Source organism: Anabrus simplex, chromosome 3, assembly GCF_040414725.1.
Source record: "Anabrus simplex isolate iqAnaSimp1 chromosome 3, ASM4041472v1, whole genome shotgun sequence".
Lineage (NCBI taxonomy): Eukaryota > Metazoa > Arthropoda > Insecta > Orthoptera > Tettigoniidae > Anabrus > Anabrus simplex.
The window spans coordinates 283,645,364-283,671,426 of record NC_090267.1 but is presented as its reverse complement, the minus strand read 5'-3'; the positions used below and the strand labels follow the sequence as shown (position 1 = coordinate 283,671,426).

Here is a 26,063-nt window from a genome sequence, read left to right as displayed (position 1 = left end):
CTAAGGGACCTTATCTTGAAAATCTCGTTACAACCTATCAAGAAAACTGTACGTACACACACACACACATATTCATGCTAATTCTAATAATTGTAATCAAAATAACATAGAGCAATTACCAAATTTTCATTCATGACTACATAAGTTTCGTTGCCCTGGCATAAAGCATGACAGCAACAACAGCAGCAACAACAGACAAAAGATTAATCTCACTTCCGCCTAGGGATGGGAACGATACATCGGTTTTTGTGAAATACCGATATATTCATTTTGATTTATCGAAATATTGATGCCAAAAATTTTATTCAGTGTATCGCAGAATATATCTATAACAATTAAAAGACTAATAATAATCGTAATAATAAACCAAGATCACACAATAGGAAGCGGATCGGCAACACCAGGTAGCAAGAAAGTAAAGAAGCCCATTCCGAAAGGATGAAGAAATACTGGGCTGATCGAAAAAAGAACTAGAAGTGAAAGCTGCTTAACATGGTTCATAGCAGACCCTAAAATACAAAACAAAAGAATATTGTACTGTACATTCATCAAATAGTGGTCCCAGAGTTATTGTGGTGAAAGGATTAAACCATAAGTATTAATGATTTATGTAAATTTATATGACATAACGGTTTTTACAAAAAGTATTAGTAATATGTCTAAAAATAATTCATATAATAATGGAATTCTTTTAAAATACAGGTATTTAGTCAAGGTGCTTAGGATTTATTATTTATTGGTAATGTCATTAATTTAGTAATTACATTAAGAATACTAATGCAGTATGTACTGATCACAAAATATTAATTCCTGATGCTGGGAGCAAGAATGTAAAAATTATCAAAACCATCATGAAAATTATTGTTGAGGATGACCTACCCTCCAGCACTGTGGAGAGGAGTGGATTTAAGAAGCTGATGACAGTTATTGCCTCTCATTATATAGTTCATTCAAGATTTACAACTAAAGAGCTAATAGATAGAAATTATGAAGCTTATGCATCCAAGTTTAAGATTAAAGTAACATCTTAAGATCGTGTTGCATTAACAACAGAAATATGGAAGGACATCCAGATGAAAAGTTTTTTAGGGCTGACTCTGCACTTTGCAAAGGAGCAGGAATTAAATTCAGTAAATACTAAGCTGAGAGAGTCGCACACATCAGAATATATAGGCTTGAAACTGGTTGAAGTTATGAATGACTATGGGGTTCCAAAAGAAAACTAGCTGCTATCGTTACAGACAATGGTGGAAATATGGTTAAAGCTGTAGTTAATACATTTGGAAAAAATCACCGTACAGGCCTACCATGTTTTGCAGCACGTACCTTGAATCTAGTGTGCAAAAGTTCCCTGCGAAATTCAGAAGGCATTAGAAAGGTAATTTTAAAATGTATGGATTTAGTGTCTTTGTTTAAACACATTGTAAGTTCAAGTGATGATCTCGGGAAATTGCAACGAAATTCAGAAATTTCTGAGGGGACATTGTTGAAGCCCATTCTAATTGTAAAAACAAGATGGGACTCTACATTCCCTCTGAAGAGATTTTTGAAAGTGATACGATTTGTAAGACAAATTATTCTTAAATACATCCATGTATCAAATCAAGTGTGAAATTTGTTAAAACTTGCACCTTTGTAAACTTGTTTCCTTACATTTAAACATGTTAGGTAGAAGAGAACATTATCTTTGTGTCCTAGATCGAAACCTATATAACATTAAAATCTCTGAGTCATGTTCCTGCAACAATAGCCTAAAGCAAATCCATACGGAGTTTAATTATTTTTCCATTGTATATTTTTTAAGGTCACCTCACTTACACCATGTTTTGATTTATGTAGGATGTTCTTTTTAAGTACACCTATATCGACAAATAGAAATGTATTCGTCTTGTCGGCAACTTAAAAATGCTTATTATCGTTTGTGATACATCGATACCACTTCAGTATATCGATATAATATATATATCGATTATCGAAAAGAGTTTTCAATATATATCAGTATATTGGTATTTAAATAATTTCCTCCGTCCCTACTTCTGCCACACATTCTGTTCCTTCGTACTTCCTCGTGTAGCGATCGTCACTTCTCTCCTGGTCCAGCTGAGAAAGTGATTACTACTCCTTGACTCGTAATACAAAGGGCACTAGGAAAGTTTTGCAATGTGAGTGAACGCTTTAGACTTTTTCAAAATAATTTCCACCACACTCAATACACTTCTCCATACGTCGAAACCAGTCACTGAGCCAACTCTGCCACTTTTCTTCGGTTACATTTTCACACTATTGATCCCATGCTACCAGAAGCTCCTCGTCGGATGCAAAACGCCTCCATTTCAGCTTCATCTTCATTTCTGGGAATAGTGCGAAGTCACATGGGGCAAGATCAGGACTATGTGGACGGTGATCAAGCAAATCTGACCTGGCAAGAAAATCCATTGTTACATTAGCACGATGTGCTGGAGCATTGTTTGTGATACAAGAGCCAAGTGTTGAGCCGTGACATTGGACGGAGCTGCTTGAGAGCGTGGATGACCTGAGGCAGACAAGTCTCACTGTACCACTTCGCAGTAACTGTCCTTTGTGTTTCTAGCACAATCTGAGTCAGGATGCCCCGTTTAGTGAAGAATACTGCAATCATCGTTTTCTTCACTGACCTTGACTTTCGCACAGTCACAGGAGTACCCTCATCTTCAAACAGCCACACCTTGTTCTGGGATTTTGTTAGGACATCCTAATAATAAAGCCAAGTTTTGTCACCTGTAATGATGCTATTTGCATTACGCGAAGTCCCATTTTCAAACTGTTTTAGCATTTTTCGGCACCATTTCACTCAATGTGCCCTTTGTTCCTCTGAAAGTGAATGGGGCACCCAAAGGGAACAAACCTTTCTAACATGGAGATGGTCATGTAGAATTGAATGAATAACTGGTGCAGGGATGTGGAGAGTCTCTTGTACCTGCCGATATATCAACCGTCTCTCTTGCTGCAACATTTTCCTCACAGCTTCAATGTTTTCCTCAGTCACTGATTCAGACGGTCGCCCAGAACAGGGATCGTCTTCAACCCCAAAATTTCCCTTTTGGAACTCTTTGTACCAGTGGAAAATTGTTGCCCGATGTGGACAGTCTTTCCCCAGCACAGGAGTCATTACCTCCAGGTACTAGCAAAATTGTAGCGGATAATTCCGCGATAGTCACCTTTAGAGCACATTGACATCTTAACTCACTTTCAGTCCCACTGCTTGGTAACAACTGGTGTGAAGGTGACGCCGTGCTGTCTTCTAGACCAGTTTTCACCCCTCTTTTCATCCCTTACCATAACAGGGGTGTCCAGCCAACCGTTTTTGCATATTGCAAAACTTTCCTAATGCCCTTTGTAATAGGTATTTAAAAAATTCCATTTTAAGCACCTTCTCCTAATCTACCATTTCATCCAGTATGAATATAATTATTTATGGCTTAGACCAGGGATGGCAAACCCTTTCCGTGTAGCGTGTCAATTAAGATCTTGTTTCTTACTTTTTACTGTCTAGTGTGCCACCAGTTAATTCTTTTTTAAATCACCATGAAACATTACAAGGATTTTATTTTTCAAAAAACACTGAAAATTACCTTTCAAAAACACAGGTAAATTTTGAGAATACTATATATTTTAGTTTTAACCTATTAAAATTGGTAAAAATGTATTAGGCCTACCATATAATTAATTGTATCATGCAGTACTTTACATTAAAGCAAAAATGTTAAAATACGCTATGTTGGTATTTTTCGACCTGTTTTTTTACACGTTAAAACATTAAAATATGTTAGCATGTTGTGCAGCGTGCCAGGGAAGTCGTGTTCGCGTGTCACCTAGTGGCACGCGTGTCATGGTTCGGTGTTGATATGGCCTTAACAAAAATTGAAATTCATGAATTTCTCTGTTATCATAGCCCGTACGGTACAAATGTATAAGACATATGACCTGAAAATTAATTCTATATAATTTTTGTTATCCAGTATTTATCGATAGGACTACTAATAACATAGATATTTGAGAATTAAATTGTAGGCCTTCCCCTAAACTACCATTTCACTCAGCGTGAATGAATGTATTTGTAGCCTAGGTTATAGTGACTCATTCCTCGACTTTAGATACCAATTTTTATTCAGCCATTTCCTTGTTGCTGTGGACACAGCTGATTTAGAAATACAATTCTTTTTAAATTCTGAGCAATGTACAGACAGAACTCATATTTTATATATTGTAACAGTAAATATTATTATATCGGCTAGCAATGCATGAGACTTGACACAGGGAGTGTTCGGTCTCTATCTGAATCGTTACAGAAGAGAGGGTAGCAAAAAAAAAAAGTATAATGGAGTTTTTCTAAGTTTGTTGAAGAGTTTATTCATAAAGTAAATGTCAAAATTCAACATCACCTCATTACAGTAGTTACAGTAAATGTGTCTCCTTCGGTTGGGCTGGAACTCGTACACTGCGGGTTTGCAATGTTCATCTACAGTTGCACCATCTTCCAAGAAAGTCTGAAATATCTCGAATTTAAGTTGATATAGATGTTGATTCCCATTTGGGATCTGAAAAATTTGTTCCGAATGAGTAAATTTATAATACCAATATAAATGGTCCGTTATTGGACATTATAAATTTTCCAGCTAACTCATTCCTAGTTGCCAGCGTTTCGCCCTCGTGTACTAGGCTGGGCTCATCAGTTGGTACCTAGCACACCTACCAAGACGCTGGCTAGTGCATACCATGGAGGCCACTGCATACGCTAATTGTAGCCACTGGCAGTGCCAATGCACTGTGAGAGACTTTGTCTCATTATCAAAAATTGATGCCTGCTTGGCCATCAGATGATATAGATGTTGATTCCCATAGGGAATCCGAAATATTTGTTCCGAATGAGTAAATTTATAATACCAATATAAATGGTCCGTTATTGGACATTATAAATTTTGCAACTAACTCATTCCTGGTTGCCAGCGTTTCGCCCTCATGTGCTAGGCTGGGCTCATCAGTTGGTACCTAGCACACCTACGAAGACGCTGGCTAGTGCATACCATGGAGGCCACTGCATACGCTAATTGTAGCCACTGGCAGTGCCAATGCACTATGAGAGACTTTGTCTCATTATCAAAAATTGATGCCTGCTTGGCCATCAGATGATATAGATGTTGATTCCCATAGGGAATCTGAAATATTTGTTCCGAATGAGTAAATTTATAATACCAATATAAATGGTCCGTTATTGGACATTATAAATTTTGCAGCTAACTCATTCCTGGTTGCCAGCGTTTCGCCCTCGTGTGCTAGGCTGGGCTCATCAGTTGGTACCTAGCACACCTACCAAGACGCTGGCTAGTGCATACCATGGAGGCCACTGCATACGCTAATTGTAGCCACTGGCAGTGCCAATGCACTATGAGAGACTTTGTCTTATTATCAAATTTGATGCCTGCTTGGCCATCAGATGATATAGATGTTGATTCCCATAGGGAATCTGAAATATTTGTTCCGAATTAGTAAATTTATAATACCAATATAAATGGTCCGTTATTGGACATTATAAATTTTCCAGCTAACTCATTCCTGGTTGCCAGCGTTTCGCCCTCGTGTGCTAGCCAGCGTCTTGGTAGGTGTGCTAGGTACCAATTGATGAGCCCAGCCTAGCACACGAGGGCGAAACGCTGGCAACTAGGAATGAGTTAGCTGGAAAATTTATAATGTCCAATAACGGACCATTTATATTGGTATTATAAATTTACTCATTCAGAACAAATATTTCAGATTCCCTATGGGAATCAACATCTATATCATCTGATGGCCAAGCAGGCATCAATTTTTGATAATGAGACAAAGTCTCTCATAGTGCATTGGCACTGCCAGTGGCTACAATTAGCGTATGCAGTGGCCTCCATGGTATGCACTAGCCAGCGTCTTGGTAGGTGTGCTAGGTACCAACTGATGAGCCCAGCCTAGCACACGAGGGCGAAACGCTGGCAACCAGGAATGAGTTAGCTGCAAAATTTATAATGTCCAATAACGGACCATTTATATTGGTATTATAAATTTACTCATTCGGAACAAATATTTCAGATTCCCTATGGGAATCAACATCTATATCATCTGATGGCCAAGCAGGCATCAATTTTTGATAATGAGACAAAGTCTCTCATAGTGCATTGGCACTGCCAGTGGCTACAATTAGCGTATGCAGTGGCCTCCATGGTATGCACTAGCCAGCGTCTTGGTAGGTGTGCTAGGTACCAACTGATGAGCACTTGTAGAAGTGGGAACGACACTGCACCATTGTTCGAATGAACTCGTAAAGTATTCAATCCCTACATAAACAAAGTTTTTATTATTAGCGATTTCAGAGAGATTACAGGTAACGACAGACTATCCCTGAAGTCTCATCGCACTTGATAATTATGATATAATGTCACTGACTTCGAAGTTAACACAGTCAATAAAATAAGAAATCAAATTAAACTTGTAATGTTAATTGAGATTAAATCTGTATCAGCCACTTAAGAAAAAAAATAAACAGGTCACTTTTATCACAGTCAAATATGAATAATTTTGGCTGAATAATAACGCAGAAAAGAAAGTATTTCACTTATCACTTTCAAGTTCACACAGTTCTATTCTGAATTGATCCTTGAAATAAACTGTAACTAAAGAATCTTATTCTGTACATTTAGTTCTGTTCGCAATTAAATAATGTGAAATGAAAGCAGTGTTTGTTTTAGAACTGTCCTTAGTTCAACACAAGTCCTATCTTACAAAATAATATATGTCTTATGCACGTTAACTGCACCAGTTTATTTAATCACAGATTTGAGACTAAGTTCTACCAAAGATCTGATGATCACTTGGGAAAAAATCTAAGTTTGTTGGCACTGTTAAACTTAGTTAATTATGTCAGTAACTTGGTAAAGTAAACGTACAGTTCGAAGAAATATTCTATCACCTTGGGGTAAATTTAAATGTACAGTTTGATGTTCCACTGTCAGAAAAGTTCTAATACTTGTTAAATTTAAATACTGAATTATGTACAAGTCGATATTTCACTGTCAGAAAAGTTTGTTGTTTTTTTTTTTTTTCTTTGCATCGCGCCGACACAGATAGGTCTTATAGCGACGATGGGATAGGAAAGTTGTAGGAGTGGGAAGGAAGCTGCTGTGGCCTTAATTAAGGTACAGCCCCAGCATTTGCCTGGTGTGAAAATGGGAAACCACAGAAAACCATCTTCAGGGCTGCCAACAGTGGGGCTTGAACCCACTATCTCCCGATTACTGGATACTGGCCACACTTAAGAGACTGCAGCTATCGAGCTCGGTCAGAAAAGTTTTATCACTTTTAGAATTCAAATACTGGGTTATGTTAAATCACTTCATCAAGAAAACATATAGCTTGATGTTTCACTGTCATACAAATTCTATCATCTCATGAAATTCAAACACCAAATTATGTTCAAGTACTTGGTAAAGTAGAATCGTACTCGTGAGAAAAATTATAAGTTCGAACTACACTGTTCATGTAGATAATTAATCACTTGAAATGTACATGTGTTGTAGTGGAACTCCTATTGTCACACGCAACACGATGCTGAAATATCTTAAGTCTGATCGAAGCGTTGTAGAGTTAGAGTTCCATACCGTGGACTTAAACTTTCGTCGAGGTCGAACTAGAGACTTACATTACGGCGGCGGAAAATGGCCAACAGCCGACCGACCGGCCTCGACTGTGGCACAAAGTAGACTGGTTTAACAAGCCAAATGCCTGTCCTTTTATACAGGATCTCAGAGAGTTAAGACTATTTTATCTTATTCAAGAGCTCCCGTAATATTTGACATATTTCTTCCAAATTTGGGGATAATGATCACAAAAAATTGGGCTACACTATGATGTAGTTCATTTTCCTGTATGTTAATCCAATCCAAAGATGTTGATGAGAGAATGTCTAGAATTTTCTATCAGCTGACGTAACATGGCCTTGAACGTGCTCCTCAGGTCTTGACGTCACAACTCCACTTCGCTCTCAGCTGGCTTGCTTGCAGGCTGCCGGGTGTGAGGGCTTGGCGCTGAATATAACTTTATACATCGGGGACTCAATCTCGGACCTTCATTTCTTGTACAATATGTATGTAAATTTTCCTCCAAAGCATATTGCGTTGTTTATAATTTGTTACATAATTAAATTTTAATTCTGTTTCCTCACAGGAAAGCGCCCGGATCCCAAAGAAGAAAAGAAAGCAAGCTCAAGAACTGAATCGGAAGGTGACATTGAAGAATTTGCTGTTTCAGTTAGTGAATTTTATACTTGTGTAACAGAGGTGAATCATTTGTGTGTCAAGGAGCAAATTTCAGATATCATTGATAACATCAAGCAGTAATTAATTTATACATATTCTTATATATATTTATTTGTAAATACATATTTTGGAACTTATTGTACATATTTAAAAAAAAAAGATATTATGCTTGATATTTACTTTGGTATCTGGAACGTAAAACGTAACCTTGAATTCAATAACATGAATTATAAAGAAGACTTTTTGATTTCATATTTTACCATACATTGATAAAAATTGCATTCAGAGAAAAACACATTTGTAACTATCTATGCATAGAGCTTCAGATAAAACGTGATATTTTACCATGCTAGCATTCAGATTTTTGGTTCGTTACAAAACAAGAGATCTATCGATCCTCAGGAGGACATATGTTCAAAAATTTGTTTTAGTCATCTAAATTGTACAAAAATCAGTAGATGCACTTCAAGTTTTACAAAACAAAACAATTGAGATAACACCTGCTGTTGATTATGACTTCTTTTTAGGTACTGTAAATGTATACAAGTATCAAACCTAATTTTGTATGATGATCAAATTTATAGAAATTAGCATCAAACATGAGAAGTAATTGCTATTTTGCCATTTTATCTGTTGAGAAAATGCTGTGCACTTGTTAATATTTCTACATGCATTGGGAATTAAGGAAAGGTCTTCCAAGATTTGTAATAAATTTCCTTGAGTGGGAGTCTAGAAAAGGAGAGAGAGGTGATGAGGAACGAATACTGTATCATATTGCAGGATGTAACAAATTTTATTCTTTTTCAGTAGGAGCAGAAGGAGATTTCTTCTGAATAGTCATCTTCAGATACGAAAAAAAGAAAACGATACATTACTGTATAATTCGGTGTGAATTTAATTTTAATTCCTCAACTCTTTCTGTTCAGGAATAATTCATTTAAAAACATAATGTAAGTTAATATACATATTATTATGCATTGCATTGCAACTCTCATTTTCTGGTGTTTTGAAAAGTGGTTACTGGTCGTAGAAATGTTTCCTGTTCCACCTTTAGGACCTATTTGATCTGTTGAGGAATCCTAGATTAATTCTGTGCAAGCATATATAAGGTTTTCTAGGACAGTTACAAGATGTTCTTGTATGAATGTGTTAATTGATTTGTTATAGTCCTTTTTTCTTTTCACTATATTACTGCATAACTCCATGCACTGCTTTTTAGATATTGAACCATTGCTCATTTTTAACATATGATACTGTTGCTTGGTTTATACCATATTCTGCTGGTATTAAAAAATTTGCAGTTTTTAAAATGTTGTCAGAGATATCAAATGTTTGTATTTTTCCCCACCTGAAAGATGATCAATTAATGACAGAATGCAGACAACATTTAAGAAAGCAATAGAAACACCTATTTGCCTAGTAAAAGTTTGAGACATATTACAGTCTGTCTGTTATATCATCAACATGAAGGTTGTTGGATCCTCAAATAGCACTACCAAAGATTATGCTGTTATAGTAAAAACCCAAAAGCTGGTGGCAGCACCAAAATGAGGCTACTAGGCAGGATGAGGATTGAGGTACTTTGCCATTGTTTTTGTAATTATGTGAATATGGCATGACATGGTGTGTGGGTTTTGGAGAGGCCTAGTGCATGCTTTTCAAGTTCATGCCCATGGGCAACCTGAAGATAGGGCCCTACCTGGGATGAATTCTAATGTTGAAGACAGGACAGGCATCCAGTTCTCAACCGAGAGGAAATAAGTGATGAAGGTTAAAATCCCTGACCTGGCTGCGACCCAAACCCAGGGGCCTCTAAACTGAAGATCAAATAAATTTTTAATTAACTTCAATAATATTACTTAGATAAAAATACTGTTGCAGTTTATCAGGGTCCTAAAATGACTGTTCAGAGAGGTAGCATGTTTTACCATTGACTAATGTACAGTTATTACAAGTGCACTTGATTTCGAGTTTTCCACTTTCTCAGTTTGTACTTGCAAACTCAGCTGACCACAATTTATATGGTCAAAACCACCTCGCTTCTTGCTTACACGCTCCTTACACTGACTCGTAACTGACTACCAGTCCTCAGCTTCACTCTTTTATAGGCCGGCAGAAGATTCTTGATAAAGTATCTTACAGTCTCCGCTTCCAAATTATTTTGAGGCCTCTTCATTATTAGCCTGCTTCCATCACCTACGAAGGAGTTCATCCACCTTACTTTATCGCGTGCCTTAACAATTCCCTGGGCCATTGTTTTTTTCACCACTAACCATGTCCATCTTGTCGCCTCCAGCCAGTCTCCAGATCTTCGACCTCATCATTACAATACTGTTTTCAGTATGCAATTTGCATAAACGGTTGAGAAATTTTCGTTCGTGAAAATACAAGAATAATTTAAATATTATTGCATAGGGAGAAAGAAGTAGGCTAACTGGCAGGCTGTTGAAGGAACCTTGGAAAGACATTGCACTGAGCTACGTACATACATACGGGGTGTTTAAAAATTCGATACTCCAACTTCTTGGAATGATAGAAAAGATGGAAACCAATAATTTTTTTTAAATGATCATGGATCTAGGGATGACATAAGAGATGAAAACAAACATATTTTGTAAATAATCATGGGTCTGAAACAAATTATTGACTGACAAAACTGTAAGGGTATGAATTAATTATGACTCAACCTTCTGAACCATCAATATTACATATTGAAAAATATCTGTTTTTGTCTGATTTATCATCCTAACAAGTTTGAGTATTGATTTTTTATACACCCTATACTGTAAGGATTGTATCCTGCCTTGTAAGGTTTCTTCGCCGCATCCCCATGCAACTTGCTATATGACCAGCACTCGTCCAGGTGAATCGCAGACTGAACATGCTATGGCTGCACTAGTCTACCGTCACGTTGTTCTGTAAGTTTATCTCATCATCGGTGTGGTTGGAGGGTACTCCTCAGCAGTTGATTTCCCAATACAACTGGGAACTTCAGTTTTGAACTCCATAATATGGTGAGTTAGAGAGACAATCTCTATTATTTACCTCACCCACGGAACCAGTGCTAATCTTATATTACTTTTATTCTAAAGTGGAACTGTTAAATATGATAAAAATCGTGCCGATTCTTAGGAGAATGGTGTTTTCTCTTTGGTTACAAGCCGTCTTCTTTTGTGCACTTCAGTTCGCGTCAGTTTCTCAAATTGTTCAGACGGATTAATTGTATAAAACTTGTTCATCTTCGTATTCAGTAAACTGTACTCGAAAGTAACGGGCATTGTATTTCATTTCGTAATTCACAGCTTTGGTAATTGGTTTATGGGTCCAGAGCCATGCCTGAGAAAGTGAAGTTACAGAAAGATGCTTAAATATGGTTATGTTATCTGGAACAATCCATAACATGGCGAGAAAGATCAAGAAAAGGCATCGTCTGCGATAATGCGCATCGAAATATATTCAAAAGTCAATCAAAGCATTACTCAAAAAATGATATGTCGAACTACGTAAGTGGTGCAAAAGTTAAGCCCGAGGCAAATGCAGAGAACGCAGCTGCAGCGACGGCATGGGAATTAGGAAATAGGCCATGTAAAACATACATCTGGGAACCCCTTCAACAGAGTTGAAACAGGGGTTGTGCGATGTCAAGAGAACTCTGGCAAAATTTGAAAAACGTATAGCAGAACAAAAGGCCCTGCAAGAAAAGCTAACATGCCGAAATAAATGTTGTTACAATGCATGAGCAAGGGCGACGACATTTGTGATCATCTGCGAAGATTCTTCGATGCTGTTGACTGACTGAGTGGTAGGGAAGTGCCGATAAGCAACGATTTTCAGTCGATATTGTTATTCTACAGTTTACTGGCGAGTTTTGAGAGTTTTCATACCGCGAACACATCCTGTAATGAAATGCCCAAGCCCCAAAACATTGCCATAAAAATAGTTTAGGAGAGTGGCGCGCGATCATGTAACCAACAAATTCTTGTGCAGAACGCGATGTTGTTGTAGAAACAGATCAACTCAAAAAAATCAAAATCTCTTTATTTGCAAATGAGGTGTCTACCTCGGTGGCAAAAAAATACATTATTGTCAAGCACTAAATATTAAATTAACAAGAGAATATTACAATAATACAATATTATACAATTTACGCTAACAATTTTTTCTATTAAACACACAGCTTATCCTTAATAAATGTATATTGTTTACAAAATTCTACTTATAATATCTCCTGTACTACTTACAAATATAGTCAACTGATATACAGTATGTGGAATTACTTCAAATGATACTATACAACTGGTATAAGATTAAACTTTACATTGCATTTATTTACCTTTTTTTTTTTTTTACCTATTCTGGAACCTAAGTAGCATAACGACCTGCTGCCTCTTAACCAGAGCCCCTTTTGCCACCACTTTTCAGAGTTCCTGAAGGGCCTTCACAGCTACCGTAGAGGTCCCAGGGCCCTCGAAGTCCCCACTCTACTTCACCCCTACAGGCAGTCCCCCACTTTGGCTGTCCAAACTCCATAGACCAGGGGATGGAATTAATTTATCACACACATTTTTTTTAAATTTACAATAACCTGCACTGGTCGAATGCCCTCTAACACTTCATTTATTTTCTCAGTTGCTGTTTATTCTCTTCTTGAATATCTGTACAGATTTTGGAAAAGGATCAAACACTACCCCTGGTAAACTGTTCCACTCCTTCACACCCTTCCCAATGAATGAAAATTTACCTCAATCGCTTCTGCTAAAATTCCTTCTAATTTTATATTTGTGGTCTGTCCTGCCGATATAATTATTTTCCAACTGAAGCCTCTCACGGATATCTCCCCATGCTTCTTCTCTTGTATAGGTTCTATATAATCCTGTAAGTCTAGTTTTCTCCCTTCTCTTATTTAAAGTTTCCCACCCAAGTTCCTTTAACATTTCTGATACACTACCCTTTCTCCTGAAATCCCCTGTTACAAATCTTGCTGCTTTCCTCTGCACACTATCTATTTCTTTTATTAGGTATTCCAATAATGGACAAACCATACTTAAGTAACTTTTTTATTTTTTATTTTAATTCTTTATTGCATCCTTTAGGTAGCCTCATTATGACATGTAACGATCTGTATGCTTTCCCAACAATGTCATCAACATGACCCTTCCAGTGCAGATTACTTTCAAATCTCACACCTAAGTATTTGCACTTGCCATCTTTTGGGATAACTACCTCATCCAAAGTATATTCAAATTCAGTTTTAAAGCTCGTGTTTGTAAAAGTTGTAACAGTTGAATTGCCTCCATTAACCTTCATATTATTTTCTTCAACCCATTGTTGGATACTTTCAAGGTCTGTAACAATTTGACGACTACCAATAAATAATAAACATATACAGTGAAACTCGGTTAAGAAGTTCCCGCATAAGAAGTTTTCCCGCCTAAGAAGTGTGATATTCTTGGTCCCTTCATCAGTTGCATTAAGACATATGTATATTTTTCCCGTTTAAAGTGTTCTGTTGTAAATATATTTCCCGCTTAAACAGTTCAGATTTTAGAGCCCCTTGAGATAGAAAACGTCCGCTCAAAGCAGCCCGTGGTTAGAACCCTCCAGTCTCCGCGCAAGTTGCACCCTGTGTTAGACCGTGGGCGCGCTCGCGGTGTGTGTCTGGTGTCACGGAACATGTGCGGGCCTGCCACGGCCATATGACGTCACGCTATGACAACACGGACAGCAGATGCTCACTCTCGACTTGTGGAATCGAATCGAACCTATCAGTCAAAATTTCCACTCCACCGTTCCATCTAGCGGAATAAAATCGAACGGGATTCTACGTAAGAAACATAAAGTACGCAATGAATGATTTGATAAAACTTTAATGCAGTAATTTGCGGGCCGCGACAGGGTGAAGTCATTAATAGAGGTGGCCTAAACATTAATTAAAAACCGTAAAGTGCATTTGCCCACAACATTACTGTTAACCTACCACAAAACTGAATATTCTAACCTGTCTGATTTTTCATTCCCTTGCTTATTTCCTTCCAGGCATTCTGTCTTACGTTGTTGCAATAATACTTGTGGGCCTTGCCGTAGAGGAAATTACGTTTTTGAACTAAACTGATAAGATTTTCCGTGTCTATTATTAGTGAGGTGAATAAAAACAACTTCGCGACTCTATGCAGGAAACAGCCGATTTGCCAGCAGCCAGCTGATACACATGCCGCCAAACAGCCGACCGAAAGATCCCGATCGTTTACGAAGTTGAACGAATGTTGATATCCAACTGGGTGTTGAGGGAGGCACACATAGGCATTGCAATACCACGTGTTGGCATAAAATTGAAAGTTATTTTTAATTTTACCTTTATACGAGCTAAACATTGTATTATCGTGTCATTCGTAATTATTACATCGCATTATTAGAACGTAGCACAAGGATGAGACATGAAATAAAATTCTCGCGGGGAAAGAAACTGTTTACGTTTAGATGTGCTATAGCGTTGCTACTGCACCTCTATCTCTCCCACGTAATACACCGGATACATTTCCATGCACTAATTTCTACCAACTTCGAACCTGTGTTTCTTTTCTTCATTACCTATAGCATGAAGAGGATTGAAGCGGGAAAATAAACTCAATACTGGCTTGGCCATGCGGTACTTGTGAAACAGCCAGAAACCACGCCCGTTGCCGTGACAACCAGTAGGAATGCAGGGGCGATTTAGGCCTAGGTTCTAAGAATCTCTTAAGAGTAAGTTGCTAGATTTCCCATTTGTTGCCGTTATCCTTGAAGCAGGTGTCAGGGGTGTGAGGAAGATAGAAAGCACATGCTAACAAACTAGTACACGTCTTGTCTTTGCTTCTTGTAAGCCTAAGCTACGGATTGCCGAGCATAGTGTAGCGTCGTAATTAGTATGAATAGGAGTAGGTGAAGTTAGTTGTACTTGTAATATCAACGTACAAGCTTTTTTTTTTTTTTTTTTTTTTTTTTTTTTTTTTTTTTTTTTTTTTTTTTTTTTAAGTGAAAACGAGCGCAACTCAGAGGAAAGAGATCAAGCGAAAGGCACTAACAATAAAAGACAAAGTGGAGATTATAAGGAAAGTGGCGTCATCTACACTTTCTCGTGTTGCTTTGGCAAAGGAGCTGGGGATGCCGCCGTCTACTTTGAACGTTATTATAGCGAAGAAAGAAGAGATCTCTGCTTCTGCGGGGAATACTTCAGCAAATTGTAAGGAAGTTAAATCTGAAAAGTACGATGAAATAGAACAAGTTCTGCTAATATGGTTTAAACAGCAGCGAAGTTTAAACATACCTTTCAGTGGGACTATTGTGCAGGAGAAAGCCTCATGCAAATTAAGGGTACCTTTTACCGCGTCGAGCGGGTGGCTGGAACGCTTTAAAAATCGAGCCGGCATCGTTTACAAAGCCGGCCCCGTGGTGTAGGGGTAGCGTGCCTGCCTCTTACACGGAGGCCCCGGGTTCGATTCCCGGCCAGGTCTGGGATTTTTACCTGGACCTGGTTCGAGGTCCACTCAGCCTACGTGATTAGAATTGAGAAACTATCTGACGGTGAGATAGCGGCCCCGGTCTAGAAAGCCAAGAATAACGGCCGAGAGGATTCGTCGTGCTGACCACACGACACCTCGTAATCTGCAGGCCTTCGGGCTGAGCAGCGGTCGCTTGATAGGCCAAGGCCCTTCAAGGGCTGTAGTGCCATGGGGTTTTTGGTTTTCACTTACAAAACAATTTGTTGCGAAGCAGAGAGTGTAAGTTCGGAGGGAAGGGAAGTGTGGAAGGACATGGTTCTGCCTGCTAAAATAATCAAACCTTGCAACGTTCTTATATAACTTAATACATTTACTTTATCTCTAAAAATATTGTCATGATAATCGAATTTTTATATTGTGGCTTTCTGTAAGCAGCTCTTATATATCGGCCTATTTCGGTATTGTTCACAAACAAGGAAATCTGTTGGCTGTGTGTTTCACATGTATTTCAAAGTACAGAATAAGTTTTTGGGCATTACCCCTTTTAAGAAGTTTCCTGCTTAAGAAGTTTTTTTTTTGCAGTCCCTTGAAAAACTTCTTAACAGAGTTTCACTGTATATCATAAATAAACGGTGACTAAAATAAGTATAAATACCAAGACAATGGGCGCCACCTGTAAAACAATTACAGGAATATATAACTATGTAGAGCAATGAGTAACTCCCTCTCCCAAGGCGACGGTCATCAGGCTGACGAAGCTTCAGACTTACTTTGTAACCTGAAATACCTGTTTACCCCTGAAATTAGATGTAGGTAGCATGCCAGGTTCATCCTCGCTCCACTGATAAAAAGATTTACTGCAAGTTTGATACCAGGACTTTACTCCCAAAATAATAAACAAAAATATAATAAATACCACAATAATCATCACTTAAAGAGACCCCCTCCTGATTGCCGTCCACAAAGGCAACGTACAAACAACTACGACCAACATTAATCATTACTTCACGAGACCTACTCGTTTGTCGTTTACAAAGGCAAATATACACACCACTAACAACAACCAAATCATTACTTGACGAGACCTACTCGTTTGTCATTTACAAAGGCAAATATACACACCACTAACAACAACCAAATCATTACTTGACGAGACCTACTCGTTTGTCGTTTACAAAGGCAAATATACACACTACTACCAATACAAAATCATTACTTGACGAGATATACATTTCTTAACATACCTCCAGGTAAGAGTCCCACTACACTCACTACTGTTATAGAACAAAAATCTTATTCTGGTAGAGAAAAGTACGACGACTTTCTCTACATACGGATGCAACCTTCTTTACGAAGAGCATCCCTAACCTTATTTACACACTTCATCGATGTCTTGAGTCCTTCTCGAGTGCCGCACAGGTTAGTGTAAAACCTCAGGTTTCTGCAACTGAAACTGGATACTCGGCCGACGATCTTTTTTATCCAGAATTAGCTCTGTGCACAACCACACATCCACTGCCGAATGTAGATTCGGTACGCTTTGGTGCCACCAGAAACTTGTAGCATCAGCGATATTTAGCGTGCTCACTCCGTAGGTAAAATATACTTAAGACCAATAGAGCATCACCTAGGAATCTGCGCAAAGTAGCTCCCGCGCGCTGGTCCGAGTGAGAAACACAGAATCAAGAACACAAACACAACCAGAACAGAATCAGAGTCCGAATCAGAATGACTTGCTGCTCACGCGTACATGCGTCCTGGAAAGTTTACCGGTAGCAACGCTCTCACAGGCACTTCTTGACGCGTCACTCAGTCAACCCAACCTCGCTTAAAACAAAGCCCTCGTATTGGCTATCGTGCGTCAGATGCGACATCGAACGTCCACTCGCGTACATCCACATTGATCCACTCCAATTCTTCAACCTATACTACCTGCCGTACCCCGTGTTTCCAAGCCACTTTGTTGCAACACATTCAACTGACTTCAACCGTCCTTCCCGATATAGTCGCAGTTTTCCGGGTTGCACAATCCTACGGCTAGGCCATATTTACAGACTCTTACCCAAACGGAAATTTATACAAAATATAATGATGCACGTATGCAATATTCCCTAACTACACATTCTTCTTATAATATTACGTTTTTACATTCTCAATAAACAAAATTACATGATTTTAACATTACAAACTATATACGAAAATTTCCTAACCTAAAAATTCGGGGATCGTACATACGTACGGTTATAGGTCCCTTTGTAATTCTGAACAATCCTCAATGTTATTTATTTCCCTATAAACAATTATGTCATCTGCATACAATCTTACAGCAATTACAGCAGTTGGAACTATGGCAAATCAGATTGATCCAATAACCATGATGGTGACACATAAGGTGTTTCAAGTGTAAAAAGTCAAGTCAACAATGCAGCGAATTGTTGATCAAAAGTGAAAAGTGATTTAAAAAAAGGAAACAAGAGAAAAAACATGTCGTCGCACTCTGCGTCAGTTTCGACTGTGTGTCACGAAGCAAATGTCTCACTGGCTCATACAACAGAGAAGAAACGGTCAAGTTTGAATAGTGGATGTACTGTACACATGGCCAAGAACATTGACAGATTTAAGTGCATTGAATCGAACATTTGTGAAACGCAGAACTCAGCGAACTCCATCGCCATGAAATTCAATGTCAAAGGTATAGCATAGTTGACACCAGTGAACGAATGCAATAAGACAGTTGACTTGAGTGAAGTTCTGTACGTGCCAGATTTACGAACGAATCTTCTGTTGATCGGGAGGATTGTTGACAAGAGTTATCACATGACATTCGATGAACACAAGGTTGAAGTTATCAACAAAACAGACAACAGTGTACTTTCGTATGCAGTACAGGTCAGCGGACCATACTTTGTGAGTGATTCACGAGTGATTGAACCGGCAAAAAGCTGCTCTGGCAAGCTCTGAAGACAGGAAATCTTTGATGTACTGGCACAGGAAGATAGGATAACTGAACATCAAAGATCTTCGAGAAGCAGCGAGAAATCACACAGTGCAAGGACTTGAAATTAGTGGTATTAACTCGGTCATCGAATGTGAGGTTTGTTTTCAGGGGAAAATGACATGTCAGCCGTTTCCAAAATCTTCTCAAAAGAAATTGCTTGTGGTGAACTCATGCTCACGAATGTGTAAAGGTCCATGAAGATCGAATCAAATGGTCATGCAGGATACTTCATTACATTCATTGATGACTCTACATATAGGAGTGCAGTTCGTTTCGTATGAAAGAAGAATGAAGTACTTGTATTCAAGGCTTGCTAAACCATAATTGAAACACAGTTCGACAAGAAGATAAAGTTTCTGCAATCTTATCATGGAACAGATTACGTCAACAGGCATTTGTTAACTTACTGAAGACCTCCGGCAATAAACATTGATCGATGGGCCCGAACTACCCTGAGCAAAATGGGGTAGCCGAGCAGAAACACCATTCGTTAGTTGAAATGGCTTGGTGTTTGCTGATCCAGTCTGGCCTTTCACCTTCATTCTGCACAGAAACAGTGTTAACTGCAAATCATGTCAGGAATTGTTGCCGAACAGCTGCATTGGATGGGAATATCCACCTTTGAGGCATGGATGGGAGAAAAACTAGAATTTTGTTTGTTGAACTACTGTATAAATCGAACCAAGAGCACAGGCAACTTTGAGCCTTGTGCGCGAAAGGGCGTGATCTTGGGTGTTGCTGCAGATTCCAAGGCGTTCAGAAATTGGAAAGTCGAGTGGAGATTTCGTGCGACGTCCATTTCCCAAAAGAATTTCCAGAATTGGGTGGTCGTCGTTATGAGGATTTCCACCCAGAACAGATGTCCTATGTCGTTGAGACTGTTGACGAAAGAGCCGAGGAATATGTGTCGACAATGGGAACATTTGACGTCGTGGTGAACAGGAATGACTTGTTCAATGTTTAAGTTCTGCAAGATGATATTGTACTGCATGGTACCATACGCATAAAAAGCACTAAAATAATAAACCAGGAAGGGAAGAAACAAATACTCTTAACAAGGATGACTAACATGAATATGCACCTGTGTCCAAAAGTTAAGCATAAGTTACGAGTAAGCAGGGCAACAGGAAATAGACTGCAAATCACATGACATTCGCACCTACCAACATTACGTGTTCGCTCTGTATAGGAAAGGAGTGTTCCCTGCTTTGACTAGCGACGTAACCGCAAGGTAAACACAGCCAGTGCCTGCGCCCCATATTGCCTCAGTCGTGTTTGCCCTGTTATAGCGTGTGGAGTGTACCCTTGTGGTGAACGTGACAACATAATGGCTCAACGACACCATTTGAACCCCGTTTTACACGGTAGAATACTCGGCCGCTGGAAGCAGGCCAGACACTGACCGAAGTCGCCGTATCCTTAAATGTGCCACAAAGTGTCATTTCCAGGCTTTGGAGACGATTCCGAGACACAGAAGATGTTATTTCTTAGGCCAGTGCCAGGTTGACCAAGGGTAACCACCCCTCAGCAGGACCAATATCTGACCTTAACCGCCCGACGGAATCGGAGTGCACCTGCAAGACAATTATCGGCAGAGCTTGCAGCCGTCTCAGGGGTTGCCGTTGCCTGGCAAATTGTGTACCGGAGGTTCAGAACAGCAGGGCTGTTTGCCCGACATCCAGCGGTGTGCTTCCCGCTCACTCCAGCACAAAGACGGGCCCGTTTACTGTGGAGCCGTAAACATCGAAACTGGACCATGAATGAATAGAGACATGTGCTCTTCACAGATGAATACCGTTTCAGTTTGCAGAACGATTTCCGTCGCACATTAATCTGGAGAGAACCGGGTAGCCGATACAACCACAGGAACATCGTGGAACGGGACCAGTATGGTGGTGGTGGGGTCATGGTGTGGGGTGACATCTTGTTGAATGGCCGTACGGACTTGCACATCTTCATGGGTGGTCTAAGGAACACTGTTAACACTCGGAGATACAATAATGAAGTACTGAGACCACATGTTCGACTCTTCAGAGGGGTAGTTGGTCCAGACTTCCTCTTAATGGACGATAATACCCGACCGTACCGCGCTGCTCTGGTGGATGAATTTCTGGCTGGGGAAGACATCGCATAGACTGGCCAGCGAGGTCAGCGGATCTGAATCCTATAGAACATGCCTGGGATGCATTGGGGAGGCGAATTGCATGCCGTCAGCCTCCACCAAGGACCCTTCAATACCTTCGCATTGCCCTTTCGGAGGAATGGGATCGACTACCACAAGAGCGTAGGATGCTATAAGGTTTGTTTTATCACCTATTCAATACATATAAATTTTATAAATTAGGAATTTATTATTGATTCCACTTGAGACATGTTTCGCCCTTCATTGAGGGCATCATCAGTCAAATTATCACCTCAAGGCAAAAAATCAGGTACCTGGTTAGTAGTTGACATGTACAAATTAATACATATTATTAATACACATACAAAAATTAAGTATGGGAAATAGTTGTACAAAAGTGATGGTTGAACATATAGGTTTATAGATGAGAAGTCAGCACCAATGCGTAAAATTAAAATAGTAGAGTTCGCCAGTGGTGCTCTGGAGAACAGTTGACGCAGTCATAGGAAAATATGAAGTTTAAAGATATTTACATTATAACAATTAAGGGAGAAAAGGTGTAGTGTTCAGCGTCAATGTTTGTAACCAAAAATTAATGTCAAAGGATGGTAACTATACAGTATTTACATTGTTCAGTTGAACAGTTGAGATAAAGTTTTAAAAATATTTACATTATAACATTCAGCGTAAATGTTTGTAATAAAAAAATAATGTCAATGGTTGGTAACTATATAGTAATTACATTATCTAATTGAACAGTTGAGATTTACAATTATATACATAATTACAGAAGAGCAGCTTGGTGCGCAAGGATAAAAAATTCTAGTACCAAGTGCGTCCTGATGTTTTAGAGGTTGGAAGAAGGAATTAGCATTGACATTTCAGAAATATGTAGAGCGGTTTATTTTAGTTAAAATCACCGGGGGTAGGGAAATATTTCATAGCCAAATGGGTTTTATAGGCATCAAGCTGAAAGTTGTCTGGTTGCAGCACCGAGATTGGTACGGAGACTGGTCAGTGTGGATGGAGATTCATGGGTATTCCGTGCGTTTGAATGGCAACAATGGTGACAGTTATTAGTGGGTAATTGCTAATTAGGAAAATGTTGCGGGTTGAAACTTTCGCTTATTCTTTTAGTTGACTTCTGTAGCATCGAATGTGATGTGAAGACATCGGTGTGAGATGCCGGTGAGACAAATTGATATTGTTCCGTGGAATAAAGTATGGCGGACTTCGGGATGAAGTTATTGTTTTTTACTGGTCTGGTGAGATAGAATAGAGTTGCTTGTGTTGTGAACTGCGGTGGAGAGATTAGAATGTATACGGCAACTGCAGAGTCAGAGCGTTGTAGCTGGGGTGAGGTATCTTCTCATTCTGACTGCGAAGAGGAGCCGTAGTGGCACGCCATATTCGTGCCGATGTGCGCTGGGTTCCGGCGTGTTGTTGAAAGTTGTATTGTATGAAGTGGAAGTTATCTGTAATTGAGATGTTAATAGTATTAGTTGGTGTGTAAGAAAGGTTTCTGGTAAGTAATGAAGAGTGAATGTTATGTTACATACCTGATGTGTCGCTGAGAGGTAATTGTTGATGAGTATTGGTGGACTATGAAGGAGGCTCAGTCGGTAATACGCACATGCGGTTAGCAATGGCGGCGGGAGGGGTGGAGAGCTTTGGGGGGGAGGGGCATGGGCGGAGTCATGCGCAAAGGTGAGCTGTCAGAATGGAAGAAGCTAGAGTGGAGGGGTGAGCTTGTTGTGTATTGGGAGTGCAGGTTGATGTAGTGTTGGTTTATAAAAAGAGGGGGGGGGATATGGACTCGAAAGTTACGCGGATAGTATTGATGCCTTTTTGTTAATGTGATTAATGTTATTTGCTTGTGTTGGGTGTTGTTGTGTTTTTGAAGGTCGAGTGGTTCTTATTTCTCATGTTGTATCGGTGGGGTCGTGGTGGAGGGGGAGGTGCTTGGGTGGGAGGATGTGTGGGCTTGCTGTCGTTGTGTGTGGGGGAATTGGTCGGAAAGGGGGAGGTGGGGGGTAGGGGGGTAATTGTCGACGTGCTGGGTGAGTTAGTTAATGTGGTATTGAAAATTTTAGACAAGTTGTTGCCTTGAAAATTTATTTTTTGTAGTAAGGTGGGAATTTGTTCATAAAGGGGGTTTTTTAAATCTATTATCTCGTTGAGGTTTTTGTCTTTGTTGAAGTGTTGGTCTAGATAGATGTATAGGTTCTCAAACTTAGTCATTAGTTTGCCTTTCTCGACTTTCTTTAGGATTGTTAAGTCTTGTTCTATTGTGGTGAAGTGGTGGCCAGTGTCCCTCATGTGGGTGCTCATTGCGGAAAATTTATTATGTTTTTGGGCATTGTAGTGTTCTAAATAACGGGTTTGGAAGCTTCGGCCAGTTTGTCCGATGTACGAGGAGTTGCATTGTGAACAGGTGAGTCTGTAAATACCTGAGCCTGCGTAGTGGTTTCTTCTTGGGTTGACAGAGTTCTGGTTGAAAAATATGTTCTGGTTCGTGTTCTGCATTTTGAAAGCAATGTTGACTTCGTGCTTTTTTAGGGGGTTGGCTATCTGGTGAATGACTGGATTAGTGTATGTGAAAGTTGCGTATTTGTGTTTATTGGGTTTTATTGGGGAAAGTTTTGTTGTTAATTTTAGTTTTACTTTGTTGGTGATCTTGTTGATCATGTTGGTGTTGAAGCCATTGAACCTGGCAATATCTTTTATGTAATCAAGTTCTTTTTTCAGATTGGTAGGTGAAAGGGGAATTTTTAAAGCTCTGTATATTAAACTGTAGTAAGGGGCTTGTTTATGGGAGTTTGGGTGTAAAGAATTATTGTTTATTGTTAGTGGGGTGAAGGAGGGTTTTCTGTGTATTCGAAATTCAAATGCGTTGTCCATTCGTGTGATGTTGATGTCTAAAAAATTGATGGAGCCGTTGTCCTCATCTTCTTTTGTGAATTTTATGTTGTTGTCTAAAGTGTTTAGGAATGTGAGGATGTTGTCGCTGTTATTGCACTGTTTATCGATGATTACTAGTGTGTCGTCGACATAGCGGAGCCAAAGATGAATACCATTGATGGAATTTATTATTTTATTGTGTTCTAAGTTGTCCATATAGATGTTCGCTAGAATGCCAGAAATAGGGTCTCCCATAGCTAAGCCTTTTTGGTGGTAAATCTTGTTGTTGAACGTGAAGTAATTATTGTTCAATATAAAGGTTAATATTTTAATGAACTCATCAATTTCTATTTTGCTTAGTCCACTGTGTTTGGAGAGGTTGTTTTTTATGATGTTGATGGTTTCGAGAACTGGGATGTTCGGATACATGTTGGTGATGTCAAAGGAACATAGAATGTGGTTTGGTAGCAGTGTAAATTTATTCAGGGTTTGACATAGGTCAATTGAGTTCTTAATGGGGTTTTTGTTGTTGAATTTGTAGTGTTTTTTTGAGAAAGTAGTGTAGAAATCTTGAAGTTTTGTATGTTGGACTGCCTCTGCTGTTGATAATTGGTCGGATGGGGATGTCTTTTTTGTGGGTTTTGGGTAAGGACTTGGCTGTGGGTAAAGTTGGATTCATGTTGACTAGTTCAAAGATTTCATGGTCATTTAAGAGGAAAGTTGAATTTTTGAGAAGGGTTTTCAAGTTGCGTTGTACTTTTGGTATAGAATCCTTGTTGATGGTAGTGTAGGTTGTGTCGGAAAAGAATTCTTCAGTTTTTTTGATGTAGTCCTGTTTGTTCATGAGTACAGTTGTGTTACCTTTGTCGGCTTTTGTTACTATAACGTTATTGGTGTTTATTTTGGTCTTTAAAGCATGGATTTGTTTTGAGAGGGTAGTGTTTTTGTTGGTTTTTAACTCATTAACTAGGGAGGGCAGTTTCTTTTTTATTTCGTGTCTGACGTCATTTTGTTTCTCTGTGGTGATCTGTTTACTAATGTTGGATTCTACTTCTGCAATAGTGGTGGTTAGGTCATCGATAGTATTGGGGTTAGGCCAATTGTGTTTTAGGCCTCTGTTTAGGAGGTTCATTTCTATGTCAGAGAAGGTGGTGTCAGACAAATTGATGGTAGTAGGGGTGTTGTTTGAAATAATGGATGTAGTATTACTGTTCTTATTGTGGTTTGATGTGCTTGGTTTGGTTCCCTTCAGATGGGCTAGTTTGAGGTTTAATGTATCTTGTTTCTTTTCTAGTACGTTGGTTAATTTATTGTTAGTATGTTTTAGGAAAGATTGCCATTCAAGAGGGGATAAGTGTTGTGCAAGGGTTAAATGTGTTCGATAAAGCTGTAAATTTAAGAATGATTTTTTCCTGTATAGTTGTTTAATCTCGTCCTTCAACCAGATGTTGTTGACTTTGTTTTGGGTGATAGTCGAGTTTTGAAACGGAATGCTTTTCCTTTGCAGTGGTCTCAAGAATTTGGGTACTAAATTTAGCTTAACACATTCTTTAAGGAAATTAATGTCTTTTGAAATTTTGCCGATTTTTACCTGCTAGAGAGCATGCCACGTCGCTGCAAAGCATGTGTGGCCGTTAGGGGTAACCGTACACCCTATTAACAGCATATTTTGTTGTGGAAGACATTGCCAAGTTTTGTTAGTTGTTGTCAAAGGTATACCTTAGCTATCAGAACCTCACTGACACTGTTTTTGGACAAGTTATGTGATTCAGCTCCCGTTTGTTCAGCAATCCATCTGACATTCCTATCACGTGGTAGGCCTATGGCCTCGTTTAGTGATTCTGCTTAACTTTTGGACACTAGTGTAGATGGACAGCAGGATGTGGATGAATGCTGGACAACACTGCTGGGAACGTAACCTTGTAGTCCTTGAACTCTTAAAATCCTTAAAATATAATTTATTTAACATAACTTTAGATTCATTAACCCTCAAAAATGATTTTAAAAATCACATAGCTTAACCTTATGAATTGATGCTTACATAGTGCTCATAAATACTCGCAAAATAATTTCAAGATATCATTTATGGTCTAGGATTATTAAACAATTAATATTATGTAAAGAAGCTAGCTTGAGAAACAATTGAAAGTGATAAAATTGACAGCTGTGCTCGCAGGGATGGGGTTTGATAGTCATGACCTCAGAACCCAGGTGATGTTCTGTGAGCCAAATAAACGCCGACA

General features: G+C 39.0%; 1 protein-coding gene across 3 annotated transcripts in view; it reads left to right on the top strand.

Moving 5' to 3' along the window:
* aft (adrift) overlaps positions 1-8,673 on the top strand; it is a 436,902-nt gene extending 428,229 nt beyond the window's left edge. For all 3 annotated transcript variants that reach the window (XM_067143070.2, XM_067143068.2, XM_067143069.2), the window contains one exon: positions 8,230-8,673. In XM_067143070.2, the coding sequence (XP_066999171.2) occupies positions 8,230-8,402 (173 nt within the window). In that variant the 3' untranslated portion in view covers positions 8,403-8,673. The remainder of the gene's footprint in view (positions 1-8,229) is intronic.
* Positions 8,674-26,063: the final 17,390 nt, after the last annotated feature.